Raw genomic sequence first — 19,378 nt, 5'->3', positions numbered from 1 at the left:
AATCTATGATGCCATAGTTCAGCCTAGTAATTAGAAACATCTCAGAGGGGTGCCTGGGTGGCTCAGCTGGTTAAGCATCCAACTTCAGCTCAGGTCATGATCTCCTGGTTTGAGTTTGAGCCCCACATCAGGCTCAGAACCTGGAGCCTGCTTTGGATTCTGTGTCTCCCTCTTTCTCTGTCCCTCCCCCACTCACACTCTGTCTCTCGCTCTCTCTCAAAAATAAATAAACATTAAGAAAGAAAGAAAGAAAGAAAGAAAGAAAGAAAGAAAGAAAGAAAGAAAGAAAGAAAGAAAGCCCAGAAACCAGTAGGTGAAGCCATATAACCCACCAGGTATCCCAGACTCAAACTCACCATCTTCCACCCCACACAGCCACAAACATTGTGCTTCCATCTCAGTGAATGAGATTCTTTTCCACCAAATTGCCCAAAATGGATACCAAGTTTGCTTCCTTTTCTTTTCACTCCCTGACATCTGTGTGTCACCAGGGACCACAGATGTCTTGAATCCATCCTCCCGGTACTGTACCTCCGTCACAGCCTAACTATTTCAGCCATCCACCGTAACATCAGGCCACCGTCTTCTTGTTATAGTAGCCTCTTACTGGTTTTCCTGGGAGACCAGTCAGAGTTTTCTGTCCGATGTGGACCTCTGGCCCTCCTGCAGCCAGGTAATTCAGGAGCTCTGCAGAATCTGTTAAATACAACCTAAAGTCCTTAGTGTGTCACTATAAGGGTCGTTCATTGTCCCAACGGTGTCTTCACTTACACGGTTAGGATGTACCCACTCTATACTTTATGTTCTCTCCTCCAAATTATAACTCTTTGTACCTCCTTAAACACATAATTTCTTCTGTTGTGCATCTGGCCCTTCAGACTTGTCACTCTCTCTCCCAGGACTGGCCTGTCCTACGTTTCTGCCACTGGCAAACTCCTGCTGTTACAGTATTTCCAGGTTTCAGCTCAAGTATCACCAGCTGTGACAAGCCTTCCCTTGTTCTCCTAGGTCACCCCATGTGCCTTCAAGTAGCTCCCATTGTCTGTATCCAGACATCTTCTGAAGCATGTGTCACCTGCTATCATAAGTGTTCACATGGTTCATTCTCCTATGGACTCTGAGAAACACTCATTCTTCTATGGAATCCCAGTGCCTAGTAGCAGTGGACACATAGTCAGCACTTTGCTAAATCAATAAATGAAATAAAATAAATGGAAGAATGAAGGGCTAGGTGAACGTGGCTTGAAAGTTCAGTTGCTTTTCTTAGAAGAAAATAATAACAAAAATGGGGAAATCCCATTTCTTTTCTGGAATCAGAATTAAATCTAATAACAAATGAGGACTTCCCAGGCAATGCCTGACACATAGTAGATATTAAGAAAAGTGTAATTTTTCCCCTTTCTTTCCAAAAGTCCTTCTTCTTGATTCCTCTCGTCAACCCTTTCCTACCTTCTACAGCTAGCTATGGCCCAGGATTTAGGGAGTCAGAACTCGTGGACTTGTGTGAGTCAAAAGCAAAAGTTAAGGCTTTTGAAGAAATGTTTGTCATCATACGCGATGGTCCTTACTCCTTTGTGTTGGAAATCTGATCATGTTGTTCCCCTATTTAAACCACTTTAATGGGGTGCCCTAGAGTTCAAGCCCTACATCAAGAGCTGCACTGTCAGTGTGGAGCCTGCTTGGGATTCTCTCTCTGTCTCTCTCTCTCTCTCTCTGCCTCTCTGTATCTCTCTTTCCCCATCAAAATAAATAAACTTTTTAAAAAGCAGGGGGGCGCCTCGGTGGCTTAGTCGGTTAATTGACTCTTGACCTTGGCTCAGGTCATGATCTCACAGTTCATGAGATTGAGCCCCAAGTCTGTCTCTGTGCTGACAGCATGGAGCCTGCTTGGGATTCTCTGTCTCTCCCTCTCTCTCTGCCCCTCCCTCACTCTTTCTCTCTCAAAAATAAATAAATAAACATTTTTTAAAAAGCACTTTAATGGCTTGCAGCTGCCCTTAGAATGTGATACTGACCCTCACCAAGGCCCACACAACTTTTGTAACCGGCCCCACCCCTTCCCATTTTCCCATTTGCTGAGTGCCTCTTTGCCCTTCACTCCATCTCTTAGAGCCAGAGCAACCTGTCCTCAGTTTATTTTAGAGGTCAAGTTTCATCTGGGCTGAAGTCTTCTTAATATTGGTTTTCCCACTTGGAACACTTCCCCATCTTTTGTAACCAGACTCTTGATCTGTCCTTCCAAGTTCAGATAAAAACACACATCCTCATGGGGCTCTCCCAAACCCTTCTGTGACATTGCCCCCACCCCTTGTACCTCCTGCCACATTTCACCCTTTTCCTTTGGAGCCCCCACCACCCAGTTGTAGTTATTTGGTCAACTTATGTAACTTCGTTCATTTGTTTATTATTTTGCTGCAAGATTTATGTGAGCAGAGGCCATATCTGTCTCATGCATCACTGTATCCTCAATGCCAAGCACAGGAAACTCACCCCCACAGGTGCTTAGCTAGTAATTGCTGATGAATGTGGTAACCGGGCAGCCACAATTTCCTCTCCATTCTACCAATCTCAAAGAAAGCCCTCTGTCCTAGTTTAGAAAAGTATACTTTTGATTCAAATTTGGTTCAGGCAGGCAGAGCATAACGTGAGCACCTAGCGGGCTCCAGGCATCATGCTGAGAACTGGCAGGTCCAGCACTGATGAGAAGAGCTTTGCCAGAAAGAGCCCGAGATGTAGAATGTGTCCTCTTGAGCTCAGGTTCCGTCACTGCTCCCAGTCACTAGCCTGTGAGCCCGAGCAACTCACCTAACCTCTCTGACTCTAAGTGTCCTCCACTGTCTATCATAACCATTTTCCAAGGATCTCAGACTAAAGTGTTAGCCCTAAAAGGGCCTTGAAATTCTAAAACTACACACATATTATAGGGACAATCAAGAATGGGCCCCTGCTCTCTAGAAGCTTCCAGCCTGAGGAATTGGGATGAGGAAGGTCAGTATTGACCCTTATTTTGATGAATTAAGATGGCCCATGTAAAGTTCTGAAGGAATGTAATTTAAGATGCTGGCTTTCTGCTTGACATTTTGATTTCTGTAGGGTTAGCTCTCTTTTTTTGTCTTCTTATTCTCTTCCTTTTTCTTGTCCTTCCTTCTTTCTTTCCTCCCCCCCCCACCCCTGCCTCTTTCTTTCTTTCAATTTCTTGGCCCAAAATTTTCCATGTGAGTTTGGTAAGAGTGGGTCAGAGAGAAGAGACTCATAAGAAAAGATGATAAGCTGACCCAGAGAGAAAGCTGACCTTGGCCAGCTCCAATACCCATGCGCCCTGGGGCCAGCCTCACCCTTTGCCCATCCCTGGGCTGGGGTTGAGGCAGCAGCGCCCCATGAGGGGTCCATGCCCACCAGGATCTGCTTCCTTATCAGAGAATTGTCCTGTCCCAAGTTTTTCTCCCTGACTCATCTAATTTTATCTTTTTGTCCTTTCATTTAATAGTGAACATCCGCTGTGAAATCACTGTATATAAACAATTGTTCTCGAGCCCCGCATCGGGCTGTGTGCTGACTGCCAGCTCAGAGCCTGGAGCCTGTTTCAGTCTGTGACCCCCCCCTCTCTGACCCTCCCCTGCTCACGCTGTCTCTCTCTCCTAGAAATAAAAATATTAAAAAAAAAAAAAAAGAATTGTTCTAGGCTCTGTGGCATTTATAAGCTTCCTCAGAAGACCCAACTCTGTCATTCAGGCACAATAATAATTGCTGACATTTATTGATGACTGCTGTGTACTATTTGTATGCAACTAATGCATGCATACCACAGGTACTAGGCTGTGCCCTTTGGCGTATTATTTCATGTAATCATCATGACAACCCCGTGAGGAGAGGGCTGTTTCTCTCCCATTTTTCCAGTGAGGCAACAGTTCATGCAGTTTGCCCAAAGTCACATGGCAGTGATTGGCAGAGCTGAAGTCCTCACCCAGAGCAGACTGCCCTGGAGCCCGGTTCTTAGCGTGTGGCCTCACTTTGTGCCTCCTCCCAGGAGAGAGAGGCCTCACACGCAATCATAACCCAAGGCAGAACTGTGTAAATATTGTCGGTGGGGTACAAGACATGCTGAAGGAATGCAGAGGCCATGCCGGGCAGGGTGGAAGGTATATAAGGATGCACGGAGAGGCACCTGAGAAAGGGCCAAGTGCCTCTGGGCAGAGGGAAGGGAGGCAAGGGCAGTATACAGGAAAGGGGTTACTGTTGCTAGGGCCCTGGATGTGGAATGCCGGACGGAGTAGGAAGGAGAAGTAAGACTTGCTTCCAGAGTGACAGTCCTCTACCACAGGGAGGACCTGTCATGCTAATGACAGGGAGGCACCCTACAGGTCCTATGAGGTCTAGCTTCCAGAAACAGTCTCCTGGAATTAGGAATTTTAGATCAAAACATGTTATTTAGAACCAAGCAGAGAGCCCTGGGGTGCCTGTGTGGCTCAGTCGGTTAAGCATCTGACTTCGGCTCAGATCATGCTCTCCCAGCTCATGGGTTCAAGTGCCGCATCTGGCTCTGCACTGACAGCTTGGAGCCTGATTCAGACTCTCTGTCTCTTTCAGAAATAAATAAACATATTTTTAAAAATTAAAAAAAGAAAAAAAGAACCAAGCAGAGCCTCGATCCTGTGGTGACCCAGCCCTGGCTCCCGATCGCTCACTCTTTCCCCTGCCCTCTTTTGCAGCTCTTGCAGGAGGCCACCATGAGCTCTCTGTGGTGCTCAGGGACTGGAGACGTCATCGAGGACTGGTGCCGATGCGACTCCACCGCTTTTGGAGCTGATGGACTCCCCACCTGTGCACCTCTCCCTCAGCCTGTGTATGACCCCTTCTCTGCCTCTCTGTTGCATGCATGCCTCAGCACGGTTCTGCAAACATAGATTTCAAAGTGTCCACTGTGTGAAGACAGTAGGCTGGGTGTTGGGTAAGATCACCATGAAGCGGTACCTGCCCTCCACGGGCTTTCAGTCTTCCTGGAGAGACAGGCACATGGCAGGTAGCAGCAAGAGACGTGGTCTGATAAGTGCTCTTTGAGACCTTTAAGTTAGTTGTGAAAGGGAATGGTCAAGTCTGAATTCAGGGAATGGCAAAGGCTTCAGGAAGTGGGTGGCACTTGAATCTCTCCCTGAAGGTGGAGAGGGTAGGACAGCATGTCCAGAAGATCAGAGGATGAAGAGATGTTGCAAAGGAGGAAGTGAGAGATATGTAGTTGGCGGCTAACTAGGCCAAGGACACCTGAGTGGCAGTGCTGTTATCACTTTCATTTAGGAGATAAGGAAATGCATTCAGATGGACTGAATTTTTCCAAGGTCATTGAGCAGGCAGAAGAACCACCACTTGCAAGAGGCCTGGATCTCTGCCATGAGATTGTGGAGAGGACACAATGGAAAGATGACTTTGGGGAGAACCAGCAGGGAGTGGTGGGTGACTCGCTGGTGTGGGAGGGAAAAAGAGGGAGAAGTTGAGAGTGGATGTTAAGACTTCTGCTCCAGTGACTCAAAAGATGAGTTGGCCATAGCTGAGAAAAGAAGCATCAGAGGATATGCAGGTTTGAGTAGGAGGCTTGTCCGCATGGACCCATCTTGGAGTTGTATCAGGGCAGCCCTACAGAGATGTTCAGTCGTCAGAGGGGAAAATGGTCTGGAACTCTGCAGAAAACATAGACACTAGGGGGCGCCTGGGTGGCTCAGTCAGTTAAGCGTTCAGGTCAGGATCCCATGGGTTCGTGGGTTCAAGCTGTGTCAGGTGCTGTGCCGACAGCCCAGAGCCTGAAGTCTCCTCTCTCTCTGCCCTGGCCCCACTAGTGCTCTGTCTCTGTCTCTTTTAAAATAAATAAACACTTAAAAAACAAAAGAAAAGATAGGCACTAAAGATAAGAAGATTTAAATCAACCCCTAAGAAATGAGAAATGCAACCCCGCTATGAGAAAGGCTGGCCCAGAATATGTATAAACTGGGAATAGGAGAGGGTTGGGGATGAGCATCAAGGGGTACTCTGCTCTTTGAACAGAGCACAAAGGGGTGCTAAGGTGGTTCCGGGGAACATGTGCAATTTCCCTGCCCTCAGGGTAAGGCTGGACTGACCAGGTGGAATTCCTGTAAACGGCCTGAGGCAGGAACTGCCTTAGCCTCTACTGTGGCATCTGCCCTAGGGGCGAAGCACAGACATACCGGTGAGTGTCTAATAAGAGTCTGGCAGGAACAGCTGGAGCCGCATGGCCCCATGGGTTGGTGAGCCCAAAGGGAGGATCGGGACCCTCAGAACAGGAGGGCTGAGTCAGCAAGAGCGAGACGGCAGGAGGAAACCAGCAAGTGAGAGGCTGGTTTTGTGATCACCAACCGCTGGCCTGTTGCATGGGAATGCAGGTGGGCACTTAAGATGCGCCACGATGATCAGGAAGAGAACACAAGGAGAGGAGGACTCAATGGTGTCGGTCAGTACAGACCAATGTCATCTGTTGTCTACATGACCTCTCTCTATGGGTAGTTTTAGATACACCAGCGCTTGGCTTCTTGCTCTTTACAGCCATGTCTTGGACCTCTTGAGTCAAAAGAGAATCAAGCTCATTATTAATAGAAGTCTTTTCTTTTGGTATAAAGAGAGCCACTAGAAGCACACGGTGCTTCTGGAAAGATTCACCAAGAAAACTACCTTTGACACAACACTGAAGCCACCAAACAGTTATCATCAGGTGGACACAGGAGCCGACCATTGGTTTCTTAAGGCTGATTTCCTTTCTAAAACTGTGTTTCCTGTATGCCATCGCTGAAGATCCAATTGGGCTAAATTTCCATGAGCAGGAGCCTCTATTAAGGACTTTACTTCTCGTGTCAACTTTAATCACTTCTTTAATGGCAGACCTTCATTTCTTGAATGTTTATTGGTAACTGGGAATAGAAACGCACTTTGGTTTTACACGAGTCTGTGTAAATCATGCATGCTGTTATTTTTCAGTAGATCCCAGCTTCTGTCCATATTTTCACAGAATCTGAGTTCTCAGAAAGGCTTAGCGACTCACTTCTGCTTCCTAATGCTTTTTCTTCAAAATAGCACTCTGCATATGACTCTAATTAATGAATTTGTCAATATCCGCACTGTTTTGGGTCTACTCCATCCTTAATGTCATATGCAAACTATGCACTCCTTCATAGTAAGCCACTAAAGAGCATGTGTTTTGCATTATTTTCCCACTGGTTGAATTCCTTGCTCTTGCTCCCACAGCCTCCCATGATTTCTTCTTAAAGTTCTTATACACAGTATTATAATCACATGTATAGTTGTATGTTTCTCTATTGACCCCTCCCCTGCATCTTTAGCCCCAACTACGTTGTTACAATAGGTGCTTAACCAATATCTGCTGAATTGAAATTGACTTGTGCTTTAGTATGCTCCATCCACAGCACCTTGCACAGTGATCCCTGAGACCAGTGACAGGCATCTGTGAGCTGAGTGGAGAGACCAGAGGACGATGATTGTGGGAGGTTGTGAGATACAGGAGCCCAGGCCAAGGGTGAATGGCAGGGATGCATGTGAAGGAGGGAAACTGGAGTGAACAGGAACTGGGAAGATCCCCAGAAGCCCATGGTCTAGGAAGAAACAGGAAATTGGGAAACAAGTGAGAAACGTGAGGCACACATACAAAGTCAGAACAAGGCAGCAAATTGAAACCACTTGGACCATTAGGAGGCCCATACCACCAAATGTCAATAATGTTTCTTGAGTCTCTGCAAGGTACAAAGAGGTATTAGATGGGAAGGCAAAAGAGTGGTCAAAAGGGACAGTTTGCATGGAAGGAGGAGGCTATGAATTGGGAAAAGCAAAGAAAGACTGGAGTTAGGAATCAGGATATTCAAAGAAACCCAAGAGCAAAGAAAGAAACTGAAATCAGAGTTTTAGACACAGGTCATCACCCTGAAGTGAACTTACTGACATGTAGTCAAATCTCTCTTGTCCAGTAGAGGCCCCTCCAAATCCAGCCTGTTGCAAAGCCCAGCCAGCAGCTCTATAGCAAGAACAGAAGCCAGAGTTCCCCCAACAGGGCAGATCCTGGCAATACTATGGAAACTGAGCTGACCATGGCCTTGTTAATGCAGGGCTCTCCCAGACCCCACTTTCACTGAGCCTTCATATGAGCTTTATAAGCACATTATCCTGTTTTCAAGAGCAAATCCAGAAATTATATTTCCAGGTCCTATAAAGGGCCACCCCAAAAGCCTTGTCCATTGACCCTATAAGATGCAGGTGTTCATTCATTTTTGATGCACTCACTTCCAAATATGTGTTGAGTTCCTAACCTATAACAGGCACTTGGAGTAATAAAATGTAGATCTCAGGGACCTTCAAGAACCATTGCTCTCTGGTGATGGAGGCAGGCACTCAGAGAGATCATCGTAGCGTAGTGGTTGGTTAAGAGAGGTTAGAAGGAAAACTTCAGGGTGTAACAGTTGAGAAGGTGGCCAGTATCAGAAGACAATGGAAGGTCTCAACAGGGGGCCCTCTTTCTGTATACCCTCAGGCTGAGACTCTCCACCGTTCACGAGCCCAGCAGCACTCTTGTGGTCCTGGAGTGGGAACACTCGGAGCCTCCGATCGGGGTGCAGATTGTAGATTACCTTATTCGTCAAGAAAAAGTCACTGACAGGATGGACCACTCCAAAGTGGAGACAGGTGAGCATCTCCGACTTCATGGGCTCATGTTTATCTGTGGGTAAAAAGAAGCGAGAAGACAAACATCCCGCTTCCTGGTCTTTGCTCCAGGGCCCCAGGGCCCCAGGACAGTGCCGGAGGAGCGTGGATAAGCTCGAAAGGCCATCTTGGCCACGTAAGAGTTTTTGCCTGGTGAGCTATCTGACAGAGTCTTGTTTTGATTTTGTTTTTCTTTTTGTTTATTAAAGAGGTGTCCATTTCACTGCCTCTAGGCACACTCACAAAGAAACAACAATACAGTACACTAGTTATCCTAGCCCACAATTAGGAAACAATTCTGTGCTAACCACTGCCATGATTACAGGAAAAAAAAATTCCTTTGCTAATAACCCCCCTGCAGGCAAAAGCATGTGCAAACAGATGTGCTTACCCCATGTCTTGTCCTAAAGCAAACTCTGCTTTGCCAGGTCCCGCTAGAAGAGGGAAGTCTTAAAGACGTGGAAACACCCCGTGAAAAATGTTCCATGCCGTAGGATTTTGCTGCCTACACGTAGGGAAAGGTCAACATAAATCATGCCTAAGACTTATGCACGAGTGTGGTCGCCAGCAGGATGATGGCATCCACAGTCAGACTCGGGGTAAATGGCTTCTGCTGAAAGCATCGTTGGGGCTAAGAGACACATGCACTGCCTTCAGGCCTGGAGAGCTGTCTCCTGCTTCCTCCAAGGCCATGTACAGGTACTGCAAGGGCCTGGCAGTGACCACTGATCACAGCAGCTGTTCTCTGCCCTTGCCAAGAACATTTCATAAAAGAGCTCACAGATGTGGTATGTACATCTTGCATCCGTAGTTGTTTCTGAGCTCACTCTGGACAAATGGCTCTAAATTGATTAAATATGCAACAGAAAAGACAATTCCTTCTGGGTCTTTTTTCTCTGCTAGCAATTCAAGAAGACTGGGGACCAAGCGATGGTACTGTTACGTTCTCACTGAGCTGACACCATGTCCTCATTGCGTGGCCATCACTGTTGCTCATGGCCTTTTCCATTCCTTCCCCCTGAGCAGAAACGGTGCTGAGCTTTGTGGATGACATCGTCTCCGGAGCCAAGGCCCCCTGTGCCATGCCTTCTCAGGTGCCAGACAGGCAGCTCACCACCATCTCTCTGATCATTCGATGCCTGGACCCTGACACCATCTACATGTGAGTGACACACACCTGCCTAGCTATTCTTTACCCTGAACGTCCTGAGGCTCTAAGTTCCTTCCATTTTGTTACTTGAGTTCCCTCAGAACTTGAAAAATAGTTTGAGTTTCTCGAGTCCTATCCCCGTCGGCGTTATGGAGAACTTTCTAGGGACTGGAAAGGGAGGATTAAGAAAGACAATATAGCCCCATCCTTCAAAGACTCTGCGACACAGAAAGGAAATCTACAAACAAGTAACTTTCACATCAGATAGGAAGAAAGAAATGCGAGATGGAAGAACCAGGAACAGGTGGTAGAAGGAAAAAGGAAGGAGTAGTTAATTCTAACTAGAGTAGACATCGTCTGACTTGGGATGGGTAGGACTTTTGTAGGTAGAGTGATGTTGGAAAAGGCATAGCAGGCTAAGGAGCTGGCAAGGGCAAAAGCAGAGAGGCATGAAGGTGAGTAGCAAGTGGTGTCATAGGGCAGAAGCAGATGGTGAGTCAAAGGGAGTGACAAAAAATGATTCCAGAAAAATAGAGCGAATGCTCTGAGTCAGGGGGGATTATTCACTTTGTTAGATGAAAGGTGTAGAATGCCAAGAACTCTGCTTTTTTTTAATGTTTATTTTTGAGAGAGAGAGAGACCCAGAGTGCAAGCGGGGGAGGGGCAGAGAGAGGGAGACACAGAATCCGAAGCTGGCTCCAGGCTCTGAGCTGTCAACACAGAGCCTGACGCAGGGCTCGAACCCATGGACTCTGAGATCATGATCTGAGCCAAAGTCGGAAGCTCAACCTACTGAGCCACCCAGGCGCCCCAAGAGCTCTGCTTCTTTAGAAAGCTAGCTGTAGTGACTTTGAGTTTCTAGAGGTTAGAGATGGTCCCTTTTCTTCAGAGCAAATACAGTGGACTTCTATGTCATGGCACTAGGAACAGCCCTGTGCTCTCTGGGAACTCTTCCTCATTTCACCCTGTGCTCCTAGAACAATTGTAAAATATTTGTGAAGCAGAGACATAAAAGACACCCAAAGAGGGAGACATCGATGGAATGTAAGTCGCAATGGGAAAGTTGGCGGAGAGGGGAGAGAGACAGAATTCCTAGTGACGTCATTCTGGGACCTTTTGACCCCAGCGGTATGAAAAACATTTTACAGTTTACAGATGAGGTCACAAGAATAGAGGCAGAGTAGCCAGAATAAATCATCTCCATTTCCACAGTTACAGAATTCAAAGGTGAAAAGCACTAGAAATGTGAGTGGCATTGGTTGCAAAATGTACTTAGGTGCTCACCCTGCATATCTTCAATGTAGGAAAAAGAGATGCAATTAGGGGCCGTACTAGTAAAATACAGAAAGACAGGGATATTCTAGAAAATACAGACAGACTTCTTGTGATTCTTAACAGCTCTCTTTGCTATTGGGCAGCTGTGACCCTTTATGAGCAAAGCTTCTTTGCTTTAGGAGCAAAGATTAGGGAGGGTGGACTGCCTCACCTGCTGTCAGATGCCTCCAATTCAGTGAAACTGGAATTCTCACTTCTAAAAAGGCTCAATAATTCCCGTCACTAAGTCACAACCGTTAATTAGGAGTTTTGAAATTCTATGAGCCAGCCCTTACCCATCTTGGGACCCTCCTCATGTTGGCCTGATTTGGCCATCTTTCCTGATCAAAGACCGGAGACTGGCACCTTCTCCCACTCTGCTATCTTTGGTGAGTTTCCAAGCATTGCTGTCTTGTAAAACACGAACTTTCTGTCAGTGTTGATTAGTGGGGAAGTCAGAGACAGCGCCCAGGGCGAGGAAAGAAGCAGCCAGCTCGGCGGCGCTCCACTAGGTGGCGCTGCAGATCACACGAAGAGGGCGGTGGAAGGCCTGGGAGAGGCGTTCCTCTCCGCAGAGGATCAGAAGCTAGACCTTCAGTCCCTGGCACACGGAGACCTTCAGTCCCTCGATTAGTTGCTGGAAACCCTTGGCCCCTAGCCTGGTTTTGTTTCTAAGCACTAAGTAATTGTAAGCAAGATTGCAGCTAAGTTTTCTGCCCATTAAAATGGAGAGGCCAGCCTTCATTTATGGAGTGTGGGAGCCCTGTGAGATTGGGGTTTTGCTCCCATTTTATAGTTGAGGAAAACTGAGGTTCAGCAACATGGAGTAACTTCCGCAGAGCTGCAAGCGAGCTGTCTGGGGTGTGACCGTGGTTAAGAATTGTATTGGGGTTTGCATTTTCTTCACTCACTGCTTCTCACTCTGCAGCCATTCTAGGCTGCTGGAAGGAGCTAGTAACATGACCTCATTACCTCACATGAAAGCAGAGGGCTGGCTGTTCTCCTGGGGTCCATGGAAGGAGACGTGCATTCCAGCCTAGCTGGCTTATTTTGACATCCTGTGCGTTTTACTTAATGCATTTAAAAAACATTCTCCTGAGGATTCTAGGTCCACAGTACAAAAATGTTTAAGAATCCCTGGTTGAGATCTCACAGTTCATGAGATCGAGCCGTGAGTCCGGCTCTGCACTGACAGTGTGGAGCCTGCTTGGGATTCTCTCTCTGCCCCTCCTCTGTACTCACTCTCTCTCTCGATAAATAAATAAATCTTAAAAAAAAAAAAAAGAATCCTTGCTTAAAAGGGATCTGGTGTGTCTGGTTCAACATCTTCATTTTATGGATGAGGAAACGGAGGCTGGAGTGAGGAGGTGTCTCCCCCTCTGGCCTGCTCCTCCCGCCATCACAGCCTGTGCTCACAGGAGAACTATTGCCTTTGGGGACCTGTGAGAGCGGACAGATAGTTCAGAAAAGAGGAGTGGATTCAGAGGGATCAGCGGAACTGCCACAGCAGGACAGGGACAGTGTGAAAACAGCACACGAGGCAAGGCGGTCAGTCCTGGACACGGGGCCCAAGGGCACTCTGTGCACACCAAGTTTCCGGAGCCCGAGCTAGGCTGTGTGGGTTCACCCTCACACACACACACACACACACACACACACACACACACACACACACACGATGTAGGTGTTGTCACACAGACTCTAAGGACTGGTCGATCAGTCCCAACCAGGTGGTGGTGGAAAGAACCAGAAGCCTTGGACGAGACAGCTAACGTACTTACACATTAGCCCTCTGGATTGGGAGGAAAGCTCCTCTCTCCTGGCCAGTCATCCCAGCTAACCTTCACTCAGTCCTGTGAGTGCTCAACGGTGGAAACCATAATGCTGACAGTGGACAGAGAAGGCCTTCCTGAAATGATGGCACACGCCATCTCCCCATGAGAGAATGTAAAGTGCTCCCTGGGCCTTGAGAGTAAAAACAAGCTGGATGCTGTCCATGGCCCTCTGGGACCTGGGGACCCAGGCCGCTGAGGAACGGCTCTTAGGATAATCATCATTATGCTTAGAGGGTTATGGGAGGCATTTTCTTTCCTAATACCTTGCTTTGCTATTAAAAACAGTAGGGGCTTAGGACCATCAATTTTGTCCTGATCGCCCCATCAGAGGAATGTGAGAATTCCTCTACGCAGAGGCATTTTTCTTGCTGCTCAGGATCTGATAGAGTCAGTGGGAGCTCCCAGCAAAGGAGCCCCAGGGCGAGGCTGCCGGGTGGAGTGGCACTAGCTGGGGTAGGGGAGGGATAACACCATGCCTGGCACCAAGGTGCCTGAGGCTTAGGACATTTGTCATCACAGTCCAGGGATTCTGCTAGAAAGTGAAGGGTTAAGTAATGGGGGCTGCAAAAGGTGGCTAGAACCCAGCCACAGAGTGTCTAGGGCAGGTGACCTTAAACATACAGGTGGGCAGCGTGATATCAGGTTCTAGCCCTGGACCCGACCTCCAGGGCTAAGCTCAGGACCCTGGAACATGGACAGGAAAAGACAAGGCAGAGCCGCCTTATGAGCACAGGGCATCCGGTGGACTGGGTCTCAGCCACTAAATCGAGGGCAGAGGTGCAGGACTGTGGGCTCAGACACATGGTGGGGGTGAGGGGGTCAGTGAAAGCAGAGAACCCAGTGGCAGGAACGGGGACACAGGACCAGACCAGTGCTAGCAGCACTGTGTGCATGCGTTGGCCTAGGAACGAACAGGGCTTTCCATCTCCGACTGGTTAGAATGGCCTGCTGGCAGCGGCGTCAGGGCAGGGTCTGCAACAAAGATCGACTGGCCCACCTCTCGGGAGAGGATTCCCTACACATCAGGGTCTCCTGTGAGGGAAAGGGGCTCGCCTGGCCCTAGAGAGCAGCCCCGGCAAAGCATACAGGCTGGTGGCCATCCTTGGATGCTCCCCCTTCCTCCCTAGCCCTCCTGCCGCATGGAGGGGACATGGGTGATGAGGGGGAACTTGGCTCATGTGTGGGATTCTCAGATGTCAGGCGCAGGTCTCTCTGCCCTGGCTGCCCCCGGACCCATCTCTGAGAACCTTAGCTCAAGGTAGTCTGGAGCAGGTGAGCAGAGGAGGGAGTTGAGTTCCGGCTTGAGACCCAGGTTGTAGGGCAGGATGCCAAAACAGAGCCGGTTCCAGACAGGCCGATGGGATGCCCCAGCCACAGGTCTGGTGACCTCAGTCACAGTTCTAGAAACCATTCTTCCCAGGAGGCCGACACTGAGATGTGTGTGGGAGGCCAGATAATGAAGAACCCCAACAGCTGCCATCGTGGAGGATCCAAGCAGCCCCTGGGAAGCTGTGTGGGGCTGGTGTGGCGCAGAGAGCCCGCTCAGATCTCGGAAGAGGGGAAGAAGGGCACCAGGGCACTGGATCGGGACTGAGGTCAGGATGAGGTGTAGTGCCAGGCAAAATGGTAGATCTGCACCAAGCAGCAGAGGCCAGTGGCATAGACTGAGCCACCTTGTGTAACTAGGAGGGAAAGCCTAGCACGGGCACCAGCCTGACTGGCAGCTGGGAGCCCAGGCAGTCTTGCAGGGCCCACAGGTGGGGTCTGGGCCCTGCCCCCAGGCAGCTTGTCATATTCTCAGGCCCAGCAGACCAGGGCTCCCGGCGGGATGTGGCCTGCCTGTCTGAGGTGGCCATGATTCCAGTGTCAGGCCTGGGGAAGGAAGGAGGAGGAGGCATACAGCTTCCTGCACTGAACCTTCTCTGGGCTTCTCTGTGGGGTGGATGCACTTTTCTCTGCTGGGAGAAACATATTTCCTGGAGGACTCACTGGCCAATTTCCACTGCTTTTCTACCTCACTGGATCCACCGTCTGGGGCCCAGCCAGCCCGGACCTGGGCCACTTTGTCTGTGGGCACCTGTCTTCCTTACACCTGTCTTCCTCCTGGTAACTCTGCCAAGAGGAAAGGAAAGCCAGACCTGCCAATAAATGCAGCCTCCCATGGCAATGCAGCAAAAGACATGGGGACAGGAAAGGCAGTGGTAACAATTTGCTATAGACCCACCCAATTAGCAGAGTCCCCGGGGCACAGCCGTGGAGGTTACCAGCACGGTTACTTTCAGATTCCTCTCCCAAATAGCAGAACCTGGAGTTCCTCTCTCTGCCTGCATCAGCTCCATCACCCAAGGGGAAATTCTGTGTGCAAAAGCCAGGTCTTCCACCTCCTCCTGGGAGGCCTTTTAGAACCACACCTTCTCACTGGGAGGGGAGGCTCGGCATTCCCACTTGGGACTTCTGTCCATGGCGGGGTAGAACTCGCTGCACATGGGAAACAAAGCCCCTGGCCAGCTATGGGCAAGTCAGGACTCCTCAACGCTGGCTGTTTCGGTTCTGGCTTCAAAGGGAGAAACTGTCCTCAACCCTCTGTGTCAACATGTCAGCTGAGCATGAGACAGGACAGAACGGAATTCATGTGATTTATGCGGTGTCACCGGGTTCCTGGTATTGCGCTAGGGTCTTTCTGGACAGAATTATCTCATTTCATTTATCATTAGCCCGTTTCACCGATGAGAGAAAGCCGAGCTCAGAGGAGTTAGCTGTAACTCCACACGGTGGGGAGTGGGGCTTTGGACCCGAGTCCTGACCCATTTCCTCAGATACATGCTTCTTCTCTTGGTTCAGTGGCTGTCAGAGTAGAAGTGGCATTAGGTTCACCTGGAAGGCTTGTTAGAGCACCTCTTTGGCGTCTCTGATTCAGTAGGTGTCAAAATTTTTATTGCTTTCGAGTACCCAGGTGATGCCGATGCTACTGGTCTGAGGGCCCCACTTTGAGACCCACTGCTCCGTGCCCTGATGCCTTCTACTGAACAATATACCTGAGACACCCAGTTACAGCCCAGAACCCAGCGGGAAGCCATGAGAGGCTCTAGGCTGCACACTTTATGACGTGGGCGGTAGCGGCAAGTTCCCGTCAGGTTGTGAGAACAGCCAGGGCCAGGGCTGCCCAAGCACAGCCTGGCTGTGAGCCAGGGCCTCAGCTGCTCTCTGACAACCATCTCCTCCCCTGTCTGCCAGGTTCACCCTGTGGGGCGTGGATAACACCGGACGGCGCTCCAGGCCCAGTGATGTGATTGTGAAGACGCCTTGCCCCGTGGTGGATGATGTCAAAGCCCAAGGTAAGTGACACTGAGGCCAGCAGAGTCTGCAGAGGACGAAAGAGGGAGCAAGTGCATCAAACGGAACAATGTGGGGTTCAGCGGGAAGGGGGAGGCTTCAAGCCCCCACCCAGGCGTGGTGCCTGCCTCATTTTGTCTGCCTCTGAGTCTGGTGGAGACCCTCACTGTACCCCACTGTTTCCCCTAGTCTGTGAGTCAGGTAGCCAGGATGACAGGCTGACGGAAGCCCCGGGCACACACAAGTGACACACCAAATGCTTGGGTATGTGGTGAAGTTCCCGTAAACTCGGCCCTCAGGACTCTGATCCAGTCACTTACTGTCTTCATATGTTTGTGCGCATAGGAAGGGTTATTTTGAATTAACACATAGATAGTCTACAGGTTTGGAATGAATTACCATACCACCTCCCCCCAACCACCAAAGATGTGTCCAGATTCTTAATTCTGTATTTCAGAGTATCTGTGGTCCAGTCCCTTGGTCAAGATTTGTCCCTCTTTGGTGCACCAGGATTGGCCCTTGTAACCTAAGTTTTCCTCTGTCAATATCCGTGGTGCAAACAGCACACTTGAGATCCACTTCTGCACGATGCCTCCTGGCATGTCTCGACAGCATCCCCTGCTCTGAGGCTTATCCTGTGTCCCCCACAGCCAGGATTTGGATGTCCTGGGCACCTCTTCTGCAGAGCTCTGATGCCCAAGTACAGTGCTCCGTCCAGTCACTGCAGTCTTTCCGGCGGCCTAGGGCCGATATGATTTGCATGTAAGCAGAGACACAGGCTGACTCTGGGAGCCCCGTCCATGCAAATTTCAGGAAGGGAAGTGGGGTGGCCACGCTGATTGCTGGCCCCGCCAGTGGCCTTCCCGGCGGCTCCTGACTCTCGGTATATTCAGGTCTCCCCGTGAGGGGACATAGTCCCACACCGTTCAATGGGCTCACACAGTGAAAACACAGGGGGAGAAGGGACCAGACCTATGTTTACTAAAACCACGGATGCTGTAGCATGCACAGCTCCTGAAAGACTTCTCGCGGTTACTGCCTCATTGGCCATGTGTGGCCCGGAAGAGCACCATTATGTTCCACACAGGAATCTGATCGCGTTAAGGCCCCTTCTTAAAACTCTTTAATGGATTGCCATTCTTCTTACGACAAAGACCAAAATACTTACCGGACACAAAGGACCTAATTGAGGTGACCCTGGCCCACTTTTCCAGCCTCTTCTTGTCCACTCTTCCCATCGATCTGTGCATCTCCGCCTCACTGCCTCTCTCAGGTCCTCCATTTCATTTCCAGTGCTGCCACCAGGCCTTGGCACATGTCAGTCTCACTGCCTCCAGTGCTCTTCACCCCAGCCCTGAGCAGCTGATTAACTTCTCTCAGCCTGCAGATTTGGGGTTAAGTGTCCCTTCCTCGGGACAGGCACTGCTGGATGTCCCATAGCACCTTGTTACTTTCCTTCAGAGCATTCATCTCCATATGTTATTATCACCATGGGTTCAATAACTGCCCCAATGGACAGTGAGTTCTCTGAGAGCAGAATCTCGTTTGCTTGCTCATGATCATGTCCCTAACACTTTAGAGGAAGGCAGCATGGTTACAGGAGTCAGACCATCCAGGTTCAAATTCCTGATCTGCTAGCTACTTGGCTTTGAGTAGCTTATCTCATCTCATATCTCAGTTTACTGATCTGTAAAAGGGGGGAAGGGGTAATAGTACCCTACCTAATAGGAGTCTAATAAGAATCAAATGAGTGAATTTACTTTGTCTTTATTTCATGCCCATCCCATAGTAACTGTTGAATAAATGTTAGGCAACAGACAGTCATGCCCAAGCTAATATAACTGGAGTCAGGAGCCATAAATAAGGTGAGGTAAGGGGTGGGAGAAATTGCTTGGCCACAGTATTTCTCTGATTGAAGCTGGCTCGGCCTAGAATTCCAGCATTGAAGTCTCTGTAGTAACACCAGTCTGCTTTCTAATAGGGACCCAATAAGCATTTACCAAATGGTTAGAATATTTCCCCCATTTTATAGATGCAGAACTTGAGATTCAGAGTCAAATGAGTAGCTGACCAGAGTCACAAAGTGAGCACCTAACAGAGTCAGCACTCAGACCCATTAATTGACATCAATTCTCACTTTGCCTACAATGTTAAATTGGATATTTAGAAGGTCATTGTGTAAAAGAGTGAAAACCTGTCTTTGTTGCTAAATGAATAAAAGACCTACATTTTAAACAAAAAGAGTGTTCAAGTCAGGTGGTGGAAAAAAAAAAACCTTTTTAGAACTATTAGAATCCACTGGGACGTTACGGTGGAAGGGAGAACTTTAAGTGTAAGACAGATGTGCTCCTCTCCCGAGTGAGTGCTGCCTGGCTGATAGTGTACGGACCAAATGACTTTTGAAGTCTTGAAATGCCACAATGATGAAAGCAGAGTCTGGGGTTGCAGCTAGAGGCTATCTGGACAGAATTCGCGGCTCCTTGTGTCATCATCTGTTGATTTCTTACTCCAAGCCAGAGAGGAACAGGTGACAGGAAGGTGCCCCAGCTATTTCTGTTCTGGAAAATTTGCTGATGTCTTTGCTGGCAGCAGTAGGCACCTTGGACTTGCTTGCAGCATAGGCAAGGGGCTGGTGGGGTATCAGGGGTGGGATTAGCAGGTGGGAGATTTGTAGCACCGTGCTACCTGCAGGGACAGATGGGCAGACAGCGACCTTGGACTACAGAATGGCCAACCATTCTGGTCTGGGAGAGACCACAGTTCTGTTTGTCTGCGGGGCTCCTTTGGGGTTAATTCCAGCCTCCAAAGTGAATCAAGACGTGCGTCTGTCCCCTTGGGCTCCCTGACAAAAGAGAGTGTCTGAAAACCCAGCAGACCAACCGGGAGCAGGAAAAGTCAACTTTATGCTGAGAGAATGACACAGCATCCCCAAGTGCTTTTACTCTCCAGCCAGGAGGGGGTCCTATAGGCATCAAACGTGAAGATTAATGGGCTGGACTCATTGAGGGGACCCTCACAAATTAATACAATTCTAGCA

At 49.0% G+C, this 19,378-nt stretch overlaps 1 protein-coding gene across 1 annotated transcript in view; it reads left to right on the top strand.

Moving 5' to 3' along the window:
* Positions 1-19,378, top strand: part of ASTN1 (astrotactin 1) — a 189,172-nt gene that overhangs the window by 156,481 nt on the left and 13,313 nt on the right. Inside the window, 4 exon segments of the mRNA XM_039219144.1 lie at positions 4,710-4,843; positions 8,540-8,691; positions 9,736-9,871; positions 16,243-16,343. Of these exon segments, the coding sequence (XP_039075075.1) occupies positions 4,710-4,843; positions 8,540-8,691; positions 9,736-9,871; positions 16,243-16,343 (523 nt within the window).

The sequence above is a fragment of the Hyaena hyaena genome, unplaced genomic scaffold (assembly GCF_003009895.1).
Source record: "Hyaena hyaena isolate Hyena2069 unplaced genomic scaffold, ASM300989v1 scaffold_793, whole genome shotgun sequence".
Classification (NCBI taxonomy): Eukaryota; Metazoa; Chordata; class Mammalia; order Carnivora; family Hyaenidae; genus Hyaena; species Hyaena hyaena.
This window is presented reverse-complemented; position numbering and strand designations above follow the sequence as displayed.